Source organism: Ursus arctos, unplaced genomic scaffold (genome assembly GCF_023065955.2).
Source record: "Ursus arctos isolate Adak ecotype North America unplaced genomic scaffold, UrsArc2.0 scaffold_19, whole genome shotgun sequence".
Classification (NCBI taxonomy): domain Eukaryota; kingdom Metazoa; phylum Chordata; class Mammalia; order Carnivora; family Ursidae; genus Ursus; species Ursus arctos.
The window spans coordinates 44,774,108-44,790,099 of NW_026622863.1; the positions used below are offsets into that span (position 1 = coordinate 44,774,108).

Consider the following 15,992-nt stretch of genomic DNA (forward strand, 5'->3'; position numbering starts at 1 on the left):
TTTCTGGAGGAATTTTTGCAAGATTGATGCAATTTCTTCCATCGTGTTTAGGCATAGAGTTTTCTTTATGATAAAATTTAAAATAGATTTTCTCTTTCTTCTGCTAAATAAATTTGCAAAGTTTTTTCGATGAATTTGTCTATTTCACCAGATTGTCCAATTTACCATCTTAACATTTTTCATAACATCTTACATTTTTGATGTCTGTATGATCTATATTAATGCCTCATTTCTCATTCCTGATATTGTTCATTTGTGTTTCCTCTCTTTTTGTCTTGGACTAACCAATTGCATAAATAGCAAGATTTTTGATGTAGTTTTTCTCTATTGTACTCTCTATTTGTTTCTATTTCACTTATTTCTGCCCTTTATCATCTCTTTCTTTCTAATTGTTTAGGCTTGATGTGATGGTCCTTTTCTAGTTCCATGAGATTTGGAAGCTGAATTCTAAGCAGGAAGGTTTTCATTGCATATAATTTACAATATAAAACTTGGGTTCTTTGAGGTTAAAGAATTGAAAGGTGGCACAAATTAGGAAGATAACACAGTAATTCAGGGCAAAAATAATGGGTTATACTAATGCAGAAGCAATGTATAGAGAGAGATTGATATAGAGTGGTCATATTTCATAAATAGAGCCAAAGGCACTTGTGAATAAGCTGGATTGTGAAAGAAAGGGTCATTGAAATGTATCTTTTCCCTGTGTCCCTCCACATCTGCTCTTTGCCCACTTCTACATTGCTCTGTGCCTCCAAAGCTATTCATTATGGGCTGTATCAATGGACTACACCAGTATAAGACTGGCGAGCAGGAAGAGAGTGAAATTGGACTACATATTTCCCTAGCTCCCTCCATCCCTAATCAGTCAAGGTTGGCTTCGACATCCCCACGCACACACACACCATAGGTCTCATCACATGTTTTGCTTGGTAAGCCTTACTTCTCTGTGTCCAGTAACTACTCCTTACCTTGCTTTTCCAAACTTAGGTGCTATAATGGTTCCCCCAGGCTTGCCAGCCTCAGAAAACTGTTCCATGCTTTATTGTTTTGCGTTAAGCTGCCCACGTATTTGTATGTTATCCCTTTATCAAATTCTCAACAGCAATCCTTTAAGCAATCCCTTATGTCAGCAATCACCAACACAAGAGGTAATCAGACTGATTTCTAAGGATTTATTAAAGAAAATTATGGCAGCCTGGTGTCATTTCCTGAGATACAGGAGAAACAGAAAATGGGTGAGGCCAGTAGAAAAAAAAATGTCCATTTTTAGACACATTCATGTTAGAAATCCCAGCAAATATCCAATGAATATAAGTGTTAAGCTAAAGAGAAAGATTATTGCAGGCATTATTAAAAGTTATTTACATATAGATGGGAGTGAGTTGGATGGGTCTATTTTGATGTTTTTTTTTAAACCAAATAACCAGATGTGTATACATAAAAATAATATGAAGGTAGGAACATTTGGGTGGCTCAGTCTGCTGGGTGTCCAATTCTTGGTTTCTGCTCAGGTTGTGATCTCATGGGTTGTGAGGTCAAGCCCCGCAGTGGGCTCTGCACTCAGCAAGGAGTCTGCCTGAGAGTCTCTCCCTTTGCCCTTCCCGAGAATGCCCGATTGCATTCTCTCTCCCAGTCAAATAAATAAATAAATCTTAAAAAAAAAAAGAATATGGGGGCACCTGGGTGGCTCAGTCAGTTAACCATCTGCCTTAGACTCAGGTCATAATTCCAGGGTCCCGGGATCGAGTCCCATGTTGGGCTCCCTGCTCAGCTGGGAGTCTGCTTCTCCCTCCCTCTGCTCTTGCAGTCTTGCGCTCTCTCTCTCTCTTCCTCTCAAATAAATAAATAAATAAATAAATAAATCTTAAAAAAAAAAAGAATATGAAGGTAGAGAAGAGGAGGAGAACTAGGAACAACCCCTGGTGTACTACAAAGTTAAGAGATCTAGCCCAAAAGAAGTGGGCAGCAAAGAATGTGGGGCAGAAAAGAATATGGTAGTTCAGAAACTAAGAGAATGAAGTACATCAATAATAAAAGAGGGGTGCCTGGCTGGCTCAGTCAGTGGAGTATGCTACTCTTGATCTCAGAGTTGTGAGTCTGAGCCCCACATTCAGTGTAGGGATTACTTAAAAGTAAAATCTTTGAAAAATTTTTTTAAAAAGACTTGCCAAATCTTCTCTAGCTTTGGGACCCAATCAATACTGCCTATTTTGTAAGTCGTTCAGACAATGGGTCAGAGCAGCACATTCAAATGGTGCGTATGTACCGTTTAAAATGTGCAGAAACCAAAACCAAATAAACACTGTGCTTTTTTTTTTTTTAAGAGAGAGCGAGCAAGCGAACTGGGTGGGGTGGAAGTGGGTAGAGGGAGAGGGATAGAGGGAATCCCAAGCAGACTCCCTGTCCAGTGCAGAGCCTGAGGTGGGGCTGAATCCCATGACCCTGAGATCATGGCATAAGCCGAAATCAAAAGTCAGACACTCAACTGACTGAGCCACCCAGATGCCCCAACACTGTGCTTCTAAGTAGAAAGAATTGCTAACTGCAGCAATGACTTTCATTTGGGGGACATAACTGAGACCTCTGTACTACTGGCATTTACTATGAGTTTAACCTGCCATCATCTAACACACAGAAATTAGGAATCCTGATTGATTTAATGATAAACTACAGTCATTATCCAAACTCCATCCATTTCGACACAAGCTAAACAAGTGAAGTAAGTGGAGATGTGATAGGAGTCACCATATTTGCATCTTTTATTCTTTGATGATGTCACTCTCCTTGCAATGTCATATATATAGATATATAGATATATCACTCGCAAATTGCTATTGCAACAGTCAGATTAATTTCCAAGGACTTTCCAAGAACTTTTCCTATAATAACAGTACTCACTCTTCATATTAAGGAGGAAATGCAGGGATTCTGCTGTTGTCAAGTATGCATCAAGAAATGGAAAAAATGATCACAGTTTCTTTTTTAAAAATATTTTATTTATTTATTAGAGAGAGAGTATGTGAGAGTGACAGAGAAAGCATGAGCGGGGAGGAGGGGCAGAGGGAGTGGGAGAAGCAGACTCCCCGCTGAGCAGGGAGTCCAAAATGGGACTCGATCCCAGGACCCTGGGATCATGACCTGATCCAAAGGCAGATGCTTAACCGACTGAACCACCCAGGCATCCTTCTACAGACATTTTAAAGATAATGAGAATGCAATAAATAAAATTTCAGTATTTGACAACTTAGTTTAATGACCAATTTTCTTGAAAAATAAAACCTATGAATGACACAGAAGAAATAGAAAGTCTGAATTCTCTTAGCTCCATTAAAGAAATTGGGCCACTACTCTAAATTTTTTCCACAAGAAAACTCCATGTGTGGATTGCTTCACCAGGGAATTCTAAACATTTAAGAAAGAAATAATATTAATCTTACACAAACTCATCTAGAGAACAGAAAGAAGGAAACACTCTGCAACTCATTGTAAAAGTCCAGTAATTTTGATACCAAGCCTGATAAGGACATTTCAAAATGCATCTCATAAACATAGATGCAAAACTCTTTATCAAAATACTAATAAATCAATTAAAAATAAAATATATATCACAACTAAATAGGGTTTATTCAAGAAATGCAAAATTCTTAGCAAACTGAGAACAGAAGAAAACCTCCTTATTCTTACAATAACATTTAAAATTTCTTCAGCTAATCATAACGATGAATTATTATAATTAATGGTGAAAATTGAAAGCTTTTCCCCCTAAGATAAGAATTAAGCAAGTATGCCCATTCTCACCACTTTGTTGGAGGTTCTATCCAATGAATTTAAGGGAAGACAAATGAATAAACGGCATATAGATTGGATGAAAATAAATAAACCTGTTATTATCACAGATGACATCATGGTGCACATAGATAATAAAATGGAATCTAAAGCAATATACCATAATTTAGCAATGTTGCTGAATTCAAATTCAAAATACAACACTAATTTTATTTCTATGTACTTTCTAAATACTACCAACAAAGAAACTTTTTTCTTTTTTCAACAAAGAAACTTTAAAAGTGATGCCATTTAGAGGTGCTTGGCTGTTCGCGGGGTTGTAAGTTTGAGCCCCACATTGGGTACAGAGATTGCTTAAAAACAAAATCTTTTTTTTTTAAGTTACGCCATTTAAAATTGCATCAAAAACATCAATTATCTAGAGAAACATCTAATAAATGATGTGTAAGACTTCTACACTGAAAAGCAAGAGTCACATACTCCATTGACAGAGCCAGCCAGGCACCCAAGGCAACATTTTGAAAGATAATTCACAAGAGAAGACAGCCAAATGGACAAAAAACATACATAAAGATTCTTAACTTCAGTAGTCACAGGGGAATGAAAATTAAAAACACAGTGTGATATCACTACACACTCATCAGTATGGCTAAAATGGGGGAGAAATAGACAATGCCAAATGTTGGGGGAATATTTGGAGCAACGGAATTATCATACACTGCTGGTGGAAATATCAATTCATTGTTACAAACTCTTTGGAAAACTGTTTGGTATTGTCTACAGAAGCTAAAATATGCCTACCAAATGATCCAGCGGTTTTCACTATATTCTCAGAAGAGATTCTTGTATAAATGTCTCAAAAGACATGTACAAACAAATTTATAACAGCACTATTCTAATAGCCAAGTCTGGAAACAAGCCAAAAGAACATGTACGCTAGAAGGATTAAATTGCCTTGTATTTACACAATGGAAGAATATGCAGATATGAGAATAAAAGAATTTCAACTCCAGGGGCCTCTGGCTGGCTCAGTCAGTAGAGCACTTGACTCTTGATCTTGGAGCTGTGAGTTCGAGCCCTACATTCGGTGTAGAGATTACTTAAAAATTTAAAAATCTTAAAAACTTCAACTACACACAATAACAGATGTGAGTTTCAGAATCATAATGTTGAGCCACAGAAGGCAGGTGTAATGTACATACTGCTTCACTCCATCTATACAGAGCTCAAATAGAATGACACTAATGTACAGTGTTAGAAATCTGGATGGGGTTACCTTTGGGATTAGTGACTTCACTATGGCATAAAAATCAATCCTAGGATATTGGTACTGGTATGTTCTTAATCTGGATTTTGGTTTAATCAGAGCACACACATTGTGAGAATGTCAGTCCACACACTTATGATTTGGGTCTCTTTCCTTATGAATGCTATACTGCCATAAAATTTATGGGGGCAAAAAGACATCACGTGGAGTAAACAAGAGCCTGGAATTTTTATAAATCTCATCTGTATTGGAAGCTGGCACAGAAATAACAAGACAATAAAGACTCATGTTTGGGGCGCCTGGGTGGTTCAGTCGGTTTAGCATCTGCCTTCAGCTCAGGTCATGATCTCAAGGTCCTGGGATCAAGCCCCGCATCGGGCTCCCTGCTCAGCGGTGAGTCTGCTTCTCCCTCTCCCTCTGTGATCTCTCTCACTCTCTCTCAAATAAATGAATAAAATCTTAAAAAGAGAGAGAGAGAGACTCATGTTTGCCTGGGGATTGTAATTGCCTCAGAAAAGGAGAAAGGCAAATACGTAAAAATATATGCAAATTTGAACAATGCTCACCACTTCCATTACACCACACCTGGATTATCACAGTTTGCCTTCTAGTGTCCTTTGATCTCCTGAGCAAGAACCCAGGAGGAAGATCACTGTATCAGTTAGGATTCAATCAGAGAAGTAGAACCACTGGGAGGGGTATGGAATATGAGGGTATTTTAAAATAAGAATTAGAACTCTCACCATTGTGGGAGCTGGTAAAGAAGTCTATGGGATGCCATGAAGGTCCAGTGGTGGGCCTGAGGTCACCGTAGGTTGGCAGGCCACAGAGTCAGGATATAAAAGCTGGGTGTGAAATAGGAGAGAGTGAAGACAAAGTGGGACCTGTGTCGGTGTCTCACGACCTCCACCTCCTACAACGTGGGTGACCTGCAGAAGGGGGCACAGAGTCATGGGCTGCACACACACACCTGGCGCAGTGCTAGGAGGAGCTGAACAAGGTTTCCTGGCAGGAGCTGGAGCGTCGTGCCTGCTGGTGAGTCAGCAGATGAGCAGCACCGTGGGGAGCTGTGGCAGCACCTGGGGCCCCCACTGCCCTTCAGAGCATATGGCTACCGCTTCTCTTCCAACTTCTAAATATGGCACAAACATCGCCTCCGCCAACCCTATCCTGAAACCGTTTGGGAAGGGAGTTCTTGGAATTGATACAGTATAAAACCACCACCATCATTCTTTCAGAAAAATAAATAGGATCATGTCATTCCTCTGTTCAAAAACATCTAACGGCTCCCTAAAAAAGTCAATATAATTACACTACCTACAAGACTTCATATAAGCTGGCACTTTTAACTCTTCCTATTGCTTATTCCCAAGTCTCCTGGCAGCCCCTCTGGTCACCTTACTATTCCCTCAACATACCAATAACTGTCCTTCCTCAGTCTCTCCTCTACCTATCCCCTCCACCCTCTATATTCTTGCCAAACACTGTATGCTTTACTTTCTCCCTCAAGTCCTTCAGGACTCTGTTCAAATATCACACTCTCAGGAAGGGATCTCCTGACCAGATCATTTAAAACAATCACCCAGGGGGCACCTGGGTGGCTCAGTCAGTTGAGCGCCCAACTCCTGGTTTCTGCTCAGGTTATCATCTCAGGGTCATGAGATCAAGCCCCATGTCTCATGGGCTGCACACTCAGGGGAAGTCTGCTTAAGATTCTGTTTACCTCTCCCGCTCCCTCTCTGCCCCCCTCCCACCACTCATGTGCATGCACTCTCTCTCTATCTCTCTCCCTAAAATAAATAAACAAATAAATAAATAAATAAATAAATAAATAAATAAATAAAATCTTCAAAAAAACAAAACAAAACTGAACCATCCAGGGCATTCCTTGTCCCCTTCCTACTGATTACTTTTCAATTGAGCACTTAGCAGCAGCTGAAATACTATAGTGTTATCTATTTAACATTTTCTGCCACTCCCAGTAGAAATGTAAACTCCATAAGGACCATTATTTTTTCCTATCATATGTATTATTATATATTACTATATATAACATCACCTATAACAGTGACTGGCATATAGTAAGGGAGCATTGAATATTCTTGTTAAAATGAATGAATAAATGAATGAAGTGTAGATCTTCCTCCTCTATCTGATCTTTATTTATTTTTTATTATGTTCAGTTAGCCACTGTATCGTACATCATCGGTTTTGTATATAGTGTTCAATGATTCATTAGTTGTGACTCTATCAGATCTTGAAATGAAGCTAACTTGTTACTAAGTTCTCAGGCATATTCTCTCCACTCTCAAAATGCCTTTTCTCTTATTTCAACCCTACCTAAGTCCCTATTACCCATATATGCTGTTGACAGCCAAATGTGTATTTCCAAAGCAAATCTTCCATCTGTCCCCCACTCATAGATACATGTGTATGATACTTCACCAGATGCATTCATGATGCACACTCCACTGTGCATGCACTCCACGTGCTAAAAAAAAATGTGCAGTATTTCTACATCCCAAGGACAGCTTCCCAATTTCTGAAGATCAAGGAACACCACCACAATCCATCCAGTTGCCCAAGTCTTAAGAGAATGGTGAGGCACTGTCCCCACCAGCCTTAAATAACCATTTGTAAAATGATCGCTAAGTTCAGTGCATACTTCTTCCTAAGGAAGTTTTTCTCAAGTCCATGTGCTCCTCCTCCTCATGTTGATTTTCATCATCTTTATCAGAAGCATCATCCTCTCTCACCTTGTTGACTTCAGAAGTCTCCTGTATCTTCTTCCCAAGTTCACTCTTGCTTAATTCAATAAACCATGCTCATAATTGTTATGCAAATTGGACATTAAAAAAAATGCCTCCTTTCTCCTTGACAAAATCCTTAAATTGTCTGAAACTGCTGTTGAGATTCATGGTACAAATTCTTTTTTTTTTTTTTAAGATTTTATTTATTTATTTGACAGAGATAGAGACAGCCAGCAAGAGAGGGAACACAAGCAGGGGAAGTGGGAGAGGAAGAAGCAGGCTCCCAGCGGAGGAGCCCGATGTGGGGCTCGATCCCAGAACGCTGGGATCACGCCCTGAGCTGAAGGCAGACGCTTAACCGCTGTGCCACCCAGGTGCCCCCATGGTACAAATTCTTAACCTAATCTGTAAAACCTAGCAAATTGTCATCCCACCCTTCGGCCCATGCCGAAGTCCCTCGTTCTTGGCACAAAAGTTACACGGCGTTTCTTTCGGTTCTTTGTATGTTCTGTGTTCCTTCCTGGAAATGGTGTTCAAACGTGCTTTTCCATTTACCTAAAACACCCACTATGGCTGGCAAACTTCCTCCAAAATGTTCAGGGAGTAGCATAAACTTTAGATACAAAGGAAAACTTTCCACAGTCCTTACACTTACTATCCTGAGTTCCTCATTGCACCAATCTGTGTGACTGCAATTATATACACTTATTTGTTTGATGTCTGGATTCCCCACAGACTTTATTGGAGCAGATACCCTTGCTGTTCACCACTGTGTCTAACACATCAGTGATACGGAGAATATACTTCATCTACTTCACAGAAGGAGATCGATGGGTGAATGAACATTGTACAAGGCTGTCAGAAGTTGGGAAAATTCTACAACTTCCTCAGCAGGAACAGCAGGGGCCAGAAATATGAGGATCATTTTTTAAGAGCAAAAAGGGACTGAGGGTTGGAAAACAAGATGCTAGAAATACACTGGTTTTCATAAGCCGCAACTGTGGGTTGTCAAAATAATAAGCATACGTTTCAAAAACAGAAGAGAGAGAATAAAATAAAACAAAAGTGCTCACAAGTATCAGGATAGTTTTTGTGGCTCTGATCTTTGGGGACATTTGGGAGGATTGCCTAGTGCTGTGAATGTATTGGACTCGCTGTTGGTGCCTATAAAGGAAAAATATCATGTATCCACTGGCCCATATCATGAGTCCCAAACAAATAACATCAACAGAGGTGAAAATAACTAAACATAATGATTCTGTAATTGTGTTAATAAACCAATGAGGGCAATACCCAAGATTTGATTTCACACTGATATTTCTGCTACTCTTTGGTCCACTCACTCTCATGGGAACAATGATGTTTATTAGCAAATGAAACATCCAACTCAGGATACATGGAGAATTAATATGCTTTGGGGATTTGAATTTGAGTTCTGCCCATCTACAGTTTGTAGGATTAATACTCAAGGCCTGGAAACCACCCAAAAGACAGGTGGTGCTAAGAGAATTTCCCCAGGCCACTCTGTGAAAATAAAAGACAAGTTTACATGTGACATCATGTAGGAAATATTTCAACCCAAAGGCTACCATTGTTAAAGGGATTCCTCCACAAAGAAGGATCAAAGTATTGGCTAAAGCAAGATGGTTGATTATTTGCCCTAATGGTCTCAATCTATGTCTCCTAAAAAGAGAGCAGACATTATGACAAAGGAGTAAAACATTACCCATAGTCCCTATTCCAGTCTGAGCAAGGATGACCATACCTATTGCAAAGTTAGCAGAAATCATTGCCTAGGTGACTGAGGTATGATTTTTCTCAGGTCCATAGAACCTGGGGAGAAACAGAAGGAACACATGAATGTCTTCAAGTCAAGTGAACTACAGTTCTCACCATAATTTCTTTAAAAACTCCTTTCTGGGAACCCTATCCCCTTGTCATGCATAAAAATCCCATTTCTAAAGTTTTCTTTTTTTCTCCTCATCACCTACTAAATCTCCTGTGGTACTTATAACAATTGAAATTATCTTATTGGATTACATTATTTCTATCAAAGGAAGACCTCTTCCTCCTACAGAACTATGAGAGCCATGAAAACAGGGGTCTCGTCTACCTGTTTTCAGTCCATATCTGGCGTCTAGAACAATCTGTTACTAGCAGGAGTCAATTAATATCTATTACATGAATAAACAAATAATTATTTGTTTTTATGCCAAAAGTTATTTCAATTATTTATTTTTATGCCAAAAGTTATTTCAATATTCCTTTACATTGACAGATTTCTTAACACGGAATGCATATTCTCTACTTAATAGTTTAAAATAGTGCATAGGGGCGCCTGGGTAGCGCAGTCGTTAAGCGTCTGCCTTTGGCTCAGGGAGTGATCCTGGCGTTCCGGGATCAAGTCCCACATCAGGCTCCTCCGCTGGGAGCCTGCTTCTTCCTCTCCCTCTCCCCTGCTGTGTTCCCTCTCTCACTGGCTGTCTCTCTGTCACATAAATAAATAAAATCTTTAAAAAATAAAAATAAAAAAAATTAAAAAATAAAATAGTGCATAAAGGGGCACCCGGGTGGCTCAGTTGGTTAAGTGTCTGCCTTCAGCTCAGGTCATGATCCCAGGGTCCTGAGATTAAGTCCCGCATTGGGCTCCCTGCTTCCCCCTCTCCCTCTGCCTGCAGCTCCCGCACTTGTGCTCTCCATCTCTCTGTCAAATAAATAAATAAAATCTTTTTAAAAAATAGTGTTATTTGTGTGTTATTTGAAACTGCGTGTTCTTGCTTGATTTGAGCATTTGTTTGGTTTTGTTTATGTAAAAGCTTAACCTATCTGAAAGATAGGTATCCAAGTATCTTATGTTGCACTGGATCCTATCAAATACACTTTGTCAAATGTTATATTTCTATAAACCAATGTAATTTTTTAATACAACTCTTGAAGCAAGGACCTAAACTGAATTGAGCAGTATATATCTTAATAATAATACAACATTAACAAAGATATATTCCAAGACTACCCATGATTAGTATGACAATGAATATTAGAAACAATCTCATTTCATGGGGGATAAAAGACTAATATGATCTCAGGCACACGATTATTCATTATTTTTCTTTTTTCAGATTTTATTTATTTATTTGACAGAGAGAGAGCAAACGAGAGCACAAGTAGGGGGAGAAGCAGGCAGAGGGACAAGCAGGCTCCCTGTTGAGCAGGGAGCCCGATGTGGGACTTGATCCCAGGACCCTGGGATCATGACCTGAGCAGAAGGCAGACGCTTAACCAACTGAGCCACCCAGGCGTCCCTTTTAAGATTTTTAAAAAATTTATTTATTTGGGAGATAGCACAAGCAGGTGGGCAGAGGGAGAAGCAGACTTCCTGCTGATCAGGGAGCCGGAGGTGGTGGGTTTGATCCCAGGACCCTGGGATCATGACCTGAGTGGAAGGCAGATACTTAACCGACTGAGCCACCCAGGTGCCTCGATTATTCATTATTTTTCTGGCTCAGTCAATAAAATGGCAGGAAAAAGTTATTCCTCTTTGAAAATTAGATCTTTTTTTTTTTTTAAGATTTTATTTATTTATTTGACAGAGACAGAGACAGCCAGCGAGAGAGGGAACACAAGCAGGGGGAGTGGGAGAGGAAGAAGCAGGCTCATAGCGGAGGAGCCTGATGTGGGGCTCGATCCCAGAATGCCAGGATCACGCCCTGAGCCGAAGGCAGACGCTTAACTGCTGTGCCACCCAGGCGCCCCGAAAATTAGATCATTTTTATGTGTAATTTTTGAAGAACATACTGAAATATTTTAGAAGTAATAACATAGTAATTTGTTCAAATGTTACATAAATATGAAAAATTTTAAAATATATTATACATGAACAGATTTCAAATCTTGGAACCAAACTAGATCAGTAATGTGCTGGAAATATAAAAGTAAAAAAAAGCAAATAGCACAAAAAAATCTTAAATGAGTGGAACTCATTCCATGTTCTTGGATGGGAAGATATAACACGTCAAGATCTGAAACTTCCTCAAATGTGTAGATTCAATCCAATGTCAGTCAAAATAGCAAGATAATTTTTGGGGGGAACGGGGCAATTTGTCTCAAAATTTAGCTATAATTGTACAAGAAAATCAAGTCATTTTCCCCAATGCTTTATTACCCAAATTTTCAAACATACAGAAACTGATTCATTTTTTAAAAATAATAATAACAATGGATTGCCTACCTGATTTCCTAGAACTTATTACAGCAATTAAAGTGTGGGTACAATTGAAGAACAGTAAAACATATCAATGGGTCAGGATGAAGTGTCCAGAAAAAATTATAAATAGAAAATTCAACAAATTAGAAAATAGCCATCTGGTATGAGGAACCAGAATAATTGGTGAATGATTTGGAAAATATAAAGTTGGGTTGTCAAATCAAATCTTAACAGACAAATAAATTCCAGGGCAAAAAAAAAAAAATCATTAGAAAGAGCAGGAACCAGACACACATGCAAATGGAAATAGAAGCGGAGGTGCAGCTGACCAAGAGAGTACTGTGACTGATGATGAATTCTGTATGGGCTCTGTGCTTGAGCAAAAAAAAAAAAAAAAAAAAAAAAAAAGTGAAGATGGCTCCCTAAAGTCCATGCACCCCGAGATTCAGTGAGATTTCACCAAATCTTTAAGCCCCTGTGAGCACTGACCCTGTGCTAGCCATAACCATGATCCACCATATTTGCTTTCAGGATTTTTATGTCCCTGGAACACAGAGCAGAAGGCAGGATCCACATCAGATGTCTAATTGTAAGACCAATACCACATCTCAGAATTCTGGTTTTGAACCCAAGTATGCTATTGGAAATGAGAACCCAGCTGTGAGATATTCACTCGTAAGGATGCCTTCTTCTTTAATTGGATCTGGTATGTATTCCAAGATATATTATTTTGATTAGAAGATCAGAATCTACAATAAAATATAATTTCTTAGTGTACCAATCTAATTAAGATGCAGACAATGTCTTAAAATTTTTCATCAGTGCACACATTGCAGTCTCCCATATAAGTAAATTTCCCAAATTCAGTCTCATCCAGACAAGGTCCAACGGAAACAGAAGACATTAATATTTATTTAAGACAGTCTATGCATCAGACCTATAATTTTCTCTATTATACATTTAATTCATCTTGCTCCCACACTTAAGGAATCTCAGACTAAGGTTTAATTAAAGAACAGAGTAAAAATTGGGACAGAACTAATGCAGGGAAAGAATCAAGGAGACACCGTAGGCAAGTGGGCAAGAGGAAGAGAATCTCCAAATGATTAGAGAACATCCCTTCCCAGTAAGGCAGGCTCTACCATGAATTCTTGTGTGTTCTCATGAAAAGGCATTATTGTCCAGACATTGTGTAGATTCCCATCTCTGAATATTCACCCCTTTTCTCTCCCAGACAATTTCTAAATCTCAAATAAAACTCCACTCACCTGAGCAAACCTTTGTTAGAAGATGGTAGACCCAATGTTTATCAGATTTGCCGTGGGAGGGAAAAGCTGAAACCTCAGTTATAGGCTTGGTTTTACTGACCTCATCTCTTCACTGCTGTGATTATTATGTTATTTCTAGCATCAATGACAGGGCCTCCAAGAAAAATCTCTAAACACTTTTTGCTCAGCATACTAATTATCCAAATTAATTATGAGTGTTTCAAGAGAATATCCCAAGATGCTGTCAGAGGGAACTGGAAGAAAACATTTTCCTGCATTCCCTACAGGGATGAGGTCAAATAATTGTGAGGTCCAAACAGTGAGGGCTTGGAGAATACACGTGACTCTGCACTCCCTATCTTCTGAAAATCTCTGAGGGGTATACTTCCTAGAAGATAATTTGTAGATCCCATAGGCCTGAATGACTTCCACCTCTCATAGATTTGGTAGAGAAAACAAGAGGCCTTCCAAGGAAGGAGTGTGGGGGATATCTAAACAAGACAGAAGAGGGGCACCTGGCTGGCTCAGTCAGAAGAGTATGTGATCCTTGATCTTAGGATTGTGAGTTTGAGCCCCACATTGGGTGTAGAGATTATTTAAAATAACTACATGAAAATTTAAAAAATAAATAAATAAACAAGGCAGCAGGTAGTGACAGAGACCCATTATAAAAGATAAAATAAATGAGATGGGGCTGTGTGATGGAAGGTCAATTTATTATGCACTCGGTGTATCGGAGTGAAGAAATGGTGGAGAGTACAGATCACTCTACCAATAAATGTAACCGTAAAATAGTAACCAGAACTTCCTGGGGGAAGAGAGAGAGTTTAAATACTGATGGGTAAATCCAATTTGTTGGATTACAGTAAAGATATATTTAATATTAATTAGATCAAAGTCCATTACTAGGTAAAAAGAAAAAGGCAGAGGAGGAGAAACACAGGATCCATGCATTAGCAAAAAATTAATCTTAGCCTTAAAAAGGAATACATTACCCACTTAACATAAGCTTAGGGAAAAAAAATGGGTCTAAGTGCACCTGGCTGGCTCAGTCAGAGGGGCCTATAAGTCTTGATCTCGGTGTCACAAGTTTCAGCCCCAGTGGGGTGTAGAGATTAAATAAATAAAACTTTAAAAAAAGAATGGGTGTAAAGTGAGGATCATTCTGAATTGTGGGAGGAAATACAAGGGATTTCTCAACAGATAACTTAAACCTCTCTAGGAGACAAGCATATCTTAAAAGAGAGGAGGAAGCATAAAGATCTGAGGATAATTAAGAATATTTGAAAGCCCAGTGGCAGATAATGGTAGAAAGAGTTGAAAGATGAAATAGAAGGGATCTGCTAGGCAGAATCATAGGAGCAATTCAGGTTATTTCCAGTGAAATATTTATGCTGACACCAATCTACCAAGTTGTATATTCAGCTGCACAAAACTGCCATAGCGTAGCCACAGGGGGGGGAATGGACACTAGATTCAATCAATGCTGAGGTTTTTCCAGGTCAGGGTGATGAAATAAGAAAAGAATTAAGGACACTAGGATTAACAAAAGACTGACCAATAAATTACACTACAGGGAGAAAAAAAAGAAATGTTGGGATGAATTGACATGACAGAAAACTAAGAATATGTGGGGTGCCTGGGTGGCTCAGTTGGTTAAGCATCTGCCTTCAGCTCAGGTCATGATCCCAGGACCCTGGGATCGAGCCCCACCTTGGGCTCCCTGCTTGTCAGGGAGTCTGCTTGTCCCTTCCCCTCCTCTGCCTGCTCATGCTCTCTTTCACTCTCTCTCACTCTTGATTGTGCTCTCTCTCTCTCAAATAAATAAAATCTTCTTTAAAAAAAGAAAACTAAGAATATGTACATAATAGGCTAGAGAGGCAATAAGAGAGAACAGGGAGCTATATAGAAAAAGAGTCCCAGAAATCTGCATGGGGCGCCCCTGAGTCTTCACTGAATACTAAGTTGTACACGCATAGGGTAAAACTCCGTAAGGTTGTACATATAAAAGACAGGTAACTATGAACTAAACATTCCCAGAGCTCATTCAAAGCTGGAAGGTGTTCAAGTTATGACCAGCTAGAAAGGAGAGTCCTCACTAATCACTTTGGGCATTCAGTTGAGGCACCAGAGGGGCCATGCCTTACTGGTTGGACTAAATATCTCTCTAAAGATGGTTATTCTAAACCCAGCTAACAAAGCTTGAATGTAAGCTTTGAGAGAATCAAACTGAACCACAAGTAAATTAACTGTATATCAGAAGAAGTAAAATTGACAATGTTCATCATTCAATTAAAAATTATTAGGTATGCCAATAAACCAGAAAACATATGACCCTAAACAGGAGGAAAAAAGCCAATAAAACAGATCCGTTTGTATATTTTGTTTGTTTGTTTAGTCACTAGATGGGATTAACAATGGATTACACACAGAAGAGGTCAGTAAACTAGAAGAATTTTCAGTAAAAACTACCCAAAATGAAGCAAAAGAGTTAATTTTTAAAAGGTAATAGAGCTTCATTTGTGTGTGAGATAATATTAAGTAGGCTAATATACACATAATAAAAATCCTCAGAGAAAAGGAGGAAATATGGGGCACCTGGGTGACTCAGTCAGTTAAGTGTCTGCCTTTGGCTCAGGTCATGATCTTGGGGTCCTGGGATCGAGCCCTGCATTGTGCTCCCTCCTCAGCAGGGAGTCTGCTTGTCCCTCTCCCTT

At 39.1% G+C, this 15,992-nt stretch overlaps 1 protein-coding gene across 1 annotated transcript; it reads right to left on the reverse strand.

Moving 5' to 3' along the window:
- Positions 1-8,690: 8,690 nt before the first annotated feature.
- LOC113243576 (vomeronasal type-1 receptor 1-like) lies at positions 8,691-9,593 on the reverse strand. The gene has a single exon (XM_026482309.4). The coding sequence runs from the start codon at positions 9,591-9,593 to the stop codon at positions 8,691-8,693; it is 903 nt and encodes a 300-aa protein (XP_026338094.3).
- Between the last annotated feature and the right edge of the window lie 6,399 nt (positions 9,594-15,992).

What these genes read in the sequence shown, in the direction of transcription:
- LOC113243576 (XM_026482309.4), bottom strand. Translation starts at nt 9,593, where the DNA reads ATGATTTCTGCTAACTTTGCAATAGGTATGGTCATCCTTGCTCAGACT.